At 31.4% G+C, this 4673-nt stretch overlaps 1 protein-coding gene across 1 annotated transcript; it reads right to left on the bottom strand.

The window, feature by feature from the left end:
* Window positions 1-657: 657 nt before the first annotated feature.
* On the bottom strand, window positions 658-2720 carry LOC115960406. Its single transcript, XM_031079290.1, has 3 exons — window positions 2530-2720; window positions 1760-2086; window positions 658-1218 (listed from the first exon to the last, which is right to left on the bottom strand). Exons 1-3 carry the CDS (start codon window positions 2603-2605, stop codon window positions 1034-1036), a joined length of 588 nt encoding a protein of 195 aa, XP_030935150.1. The 5' UTR covers window positions 2606-2720; the 3' UTR covers window positions 658-1033.
* Between the last annotated feature and the right edge of the window lie 1953 nt (window positions 2721-4673).

The raw sequence follows: 4673 nt of genomic DNA, 5'->3' as shown, positions 1-4673 counted from the left end.
ACTTTCTTTTTCTGTTTTAGTTTGAATGAAGTCTATTTCTCTTGATATTTACAAGTACTATGTTTCTGAGTTCTTAGCAATTAAATAAACTAGTGTATAATTCATGCATATGCATGGTACAATTAAAAACATCACAATTACACATATATGGATTCAAATTATACCTTATTTAAGTTATAGATATATACATGAATTTTACTCTTTCTTTATTCTTTATTATTTTATTTTATTTTATTTTTTGGATATATACATGAGTTTACTCTTTTTTATTGGGTTTTTTTTATTTTTTTATTTTTATGGTTTATTTTTATTAGACTCTTCATTTTTTGCAAAACATTAATTCACCTAAAAATTAAAAATATATATAGATAAAATTAGACAACAATTAGAATTCAATTTGAAATCTAATTGGATTTTTTCTTAGCTTTACCTATTAATTTATATATAAATTGGCTTGATTGGCCTGTGATCTCTCAAAAAAAGAAAAAAAGAAAAAAGAGGAACATTCAACCTCTCTTTATTCTGTATTCACCAAATAACAGAATTTGATTTGGATCTTGACTTGGTTGGAAAGAAAGACCGTTAGAAAATGTATCAAATTGTCTATATGCGTGTCCCATTTCATTCCACAAGCTAAGATACATAGAAAAGCAAAAATAGAAGAATAACTGTATATATCGGCTTGATATTGACTTCAAATTTCTCTCGTTTACATTCATCGACAATCACGGAGGACACTATTGCTAAATAATCCTTTTCTCTTTCTAATTTCCAAACCATACAATAAAAGAACATAAAAATGACCATCATACCGCACAAGACACACACAACCTTCTACAACTATAACATACTATCTCTAATGCACATGGTGACTTTAAAGGTACACCTTATTCAATGCAACACACCGGAGTCATAATCAACGTGATTGCACAGACCAAATCAATGAGATTACTGACCCTGGTGTGACTTATTATTGTAATCTAATTAATAAACACTAATTAAGCTTCGTATACAATTCCTTTTTACTGTGAATTTAGTATGGTGCTGGGGCAACTATTGGTGCAATAGTGTATTCCACAGGCAACACGGGTCCTGGTGCACCCGTCAACTTCCCAGGCTGCACAGGTCCTGGAGCAACATGACCAGAGCTTTTGATCTCAGACATTTCTCGTCGCGTATTTGCTCCTTGTGCTTCACATAATTTGGGTAGAAATACACCTAAATCGACAACCAAAAAAAGAAAAAAAAAAGTTGAATTGAGTACCTAAATAATAAATATCAACATTAAATATAGCTATATAAAATATTTCATAACTTTTTTCTAAAACCATTGAATTGACTTTCATTTTTGTACCATAAATTTGGGTTCATAACTCATAAGTAAACCCATAAATTAATGTTATAGTAATTACAATTTATTAAAAAGGTTGTGAAATTTGTTAACTCGAGCATTCCTCAAACATAGAGGTAGCAATATGGCTTGCATGCACTAAACTTCTAGAGTAAATAATTGGAATAAATATTCTTTACCAGCGCTTTTAGCATTTTACTTTATATATTACTACCAATTGTAATATGTCATCTGTCTTTTTATTTTTTTCTCTTTTCTTTAAAATTTTAATTATTTTATAAGAAAAAAAAATGGCATGGAATATTCTTTAATTGGTTGACTATAAAATGATCAATATACTCATGGTGAGAAGGTATTTTTTATTTAAATGGTTGATCTTTAATAATTTATAATGATATATGTTTATACCTTCACCAGCGGCAAGATTGAAGTATAGGTCAATAATGTTGGGGCAGCTTCCATAGCACTGAGTTGAGCAAAGCTTTTCTGTGAAACGAGGCTCAAGGAGAGAGTCAGATGAGATTCCAAGTGTTTTACGGTCAAGCCCACATCCTTTGATGCACTGGTCAGTCTCGATCAAGTCTTGTATTTTGTCTGCCTCAATTTCTGATGTACGGCATGTGTATGCTTCCTCTCCGCTCCTTTTTACGTGCTTCTCAAGCACACAGCGTTTGCCGGAGGATGACACTGCGAATGCGCATGTGTTCTCGTCCAGATTCTCACATGTTATTGCTCCTGCAACCACCAACAAAGAAAACTAGATAAAGTGCCTATGGTTTGGAAGTATATGGAAAGTTTAGTTTTTAGAGTTTACGGCGTATAGATTATCATGCTATTTAAAACTTTAAGGCACTAAATACATCTTAAGATTTGACACGAAACACATTTATTTCAAATGGTATATAAAGTTGTAGTGTAACTTTATATATTACACTCCAAATGAGAGAAAAAAGAATCTCAAATGGTTCATTTTCAAGAAAAAAATGCATGTAAAGAAAGAAAATTTTCTGGATTTATGAATATAATGATAAATTCTACCCTTGAATTGTAAGATAGCTAAAAAAAACTAAATAAATTTTTTGTAGCATCAAGAAATAGGTGATGAGTGAATGTAAGGGAAGAAAAAAAAATGAAGGTTTACTAATTGGTTTTGGTGTTGGAAATAATTATGTTCATACCTAGAGTGCCTTGCACACAGAGGGCAATTGCAAGAACCAAGACTGCCAGGGTCTTCAAGCTAATATGAGAGGCCATTGCACTGTTTTAAATGTAAAAAGAAGAGCTGGTGCTGAGGCCAAATTAGCTAAAGGGCTTTCGTAAAGCTAGTAAAACTTTGTGTTTCTACTTGGAGGAATGCTGTGAAGTTTCATGGGTCGTTAGGACCATTTATAGCAGCTTCAATGCACTGTAGATTTCAAAAACTACCACCACGTAGAATGTAATTTCAATGTTAAGAAATACGAAAAGTCTTGGTGAACCTTACTTTAGAAACGTGTGAAGCTATGGTCCATTTTGTGTGACCCCACCATGAGGAAATTGAGTATGTCAGGGTCTTTTTTTATTTTTTTTATTTTTTATGTGGCGCCAGAAGATTGGTCATTACTAGTCAATGACTGCCGCTATCAAAGGCGGAGGCATGGCTGTAACATATATGCCACCGGCATGTAAAAACAAAAATATGGTTTTCAATAATTATATATAATTTGGTCGGCACTGTACATTAGAGGCTGCTTATTTGAAAATTGTTTACATGATCGATGCTGATTTTTGTTCTCGCATGTACCTTGCAAGAATAAATATAAAGATAAATTTGGTTACAAACTTTGTTGTAACTTAAAGCTATAACTTCATTCGATATTATCAAAGGCGGAGGCATGGTTGTAACATATATGCCACTAACATGTAAGAACAAAAAAATGGTTTTCAATAATTATATATAATTTGGTTGGCACTGTACATTAGAGGCTGCTTATTTGAAAATTGTTTACATGATTGATGCCGATTTTTGTTCTCACATGTGCCTTGCAAGAATAAATATAAAGATAAAATTTAGTTACAAACTTTATTGTAACTTAAAGTTACAATTTCACTTGATATCTTTTTAATAGATTTAAATTTTAACAAATCCACTAATAGATCACATTATCTTCTTATATCCACCTTACTTGTAAAATTTTTAGGAGATTAAAGATCAATAGTTATGTCATCAATTAATTGTTTAAATTGAAAGTTTTTGTATTCGAAAATTATGCTTAAAAAATAAGTTTATGGATCATATAGTAAATAACATCCGATTAACACAAAATTTGACATGTATATTAAGAGTGTAAATGACAGACAATCCAACAGTTAAAATAATAAGAATGTAAACTCCTCAACTAATTTGACTTCCCCCTTACAAAATGAGAATGAAAAGAATGCAGTGCCTAATGTCTCTGGAAATTTGGTACCTTACCATTAACTTGAGAAATGTGTTCCTTGCTAGGAGCAACTTTTCAATCAATTAAGTACTTTTCTTTTAAGTTATCATAGGAGTACAATAAATATTTACAATATTTTCAAATTAATCTACCACTTTATTAAAAAAAAAAAAAATTAAATTACAAATTGTAGTGAACACATATATGAAGTAGTAGGCTAATTTAAGAATGTTATGAAACTATTGTAAATTTTTATTGTGTTTCAAATTTTTATTATTATTATTTTTCTTCTTCTCCTTTATTATACTGGCATGAAACTCATGCATATGCATAAATATATTTAGAAATAAACAGATTTTATTTATCATAAAAATTGTAAGGGCTCAATTTGTAACGATCCCAAACTTGTATTGGATTCGATCGTTAAAGACCCAAAAAATAAATTTGTAGAGAGTGGATATAAAAGAACTAGATTAATTTCAAAAGAAAAACGATTAAACTTAACGTTTCTAGATGGATTAACACAAATATTACGATCAATTTCTCCTTAAAACAAGCTAAGTTCTTTATCTCATCAGATTTTCCTCTAGGCATTCCTTATTTAGAAGTTCCCCTCTTTCCTTTCAATGCATTCTTCCATGTTATATACTGCCCTCTTGGTGTCATCTTCACTACACACGTGTAGGTTGGATTCGGAGGATCCCTTCCTGTCCCATCCAACACTTCCTGGAACCTTCAACCAGCAGCTGTAAGACTGCTTCATCACTGTTCAGGCATCACCTCCACATTAATGCGGTCAGAGAGTTGGTTGAGAGGCAATTAATACGGAGGCAGCAGTTGTTAAAGATATTTGTGTATCTTTTCTTTCTTACCCTTAGTCCCATGTCCTACCTTTAGCGGTA

Source organism: Quercus lobata, chromosome 9 (genome assembly GCF_001633185.2).
Source record: "Quercus lobata isolate SW786 chromosome 9, ValleyOak3.0 Primary Assembly, whole genome shotgun sequence".
Taxonomy (NCBI): domain Eukaryota; kingdom Viridiplantae; phylum Streptophyta; class Magnoliopsida; order Fagales; family Fagaceae; genus Quercus; species Quercus lobata.
The sequence above is the reverse complement of the archived record's forward strand: the minus strand, read 5'-3'. Positions and strand labels throughout refer to the sequence as shown.

What these genes read in the sequence shown, in the direction of transcription:
- LOC115960406 (XM_031079290.1), bottom strand. Translation starts at nt 2,605, where the DNA reads ATGGCCTCTCATATTAGCTTGAAGACCCTGGCAGTCTTGGTTCTTGCA. An exon ending in CTGTGTGCAAGGCACTCTAG is followed by an intron (nt 2,087 to 2,529) that starts GTATGAACATAA and finishes TGGTGGTTGCAG; the next exon opens with GAGCAATAACATGTGAGAAT. An exon ending in CAATCTTGCCGCTGGTGAAG is followed by an intron (nt 1,219 to 1,759) that starts GTATAAACATAT and finishes TTGTCGATTTAG; the next exon opens with GTGTATTTCTACCCAAATTA.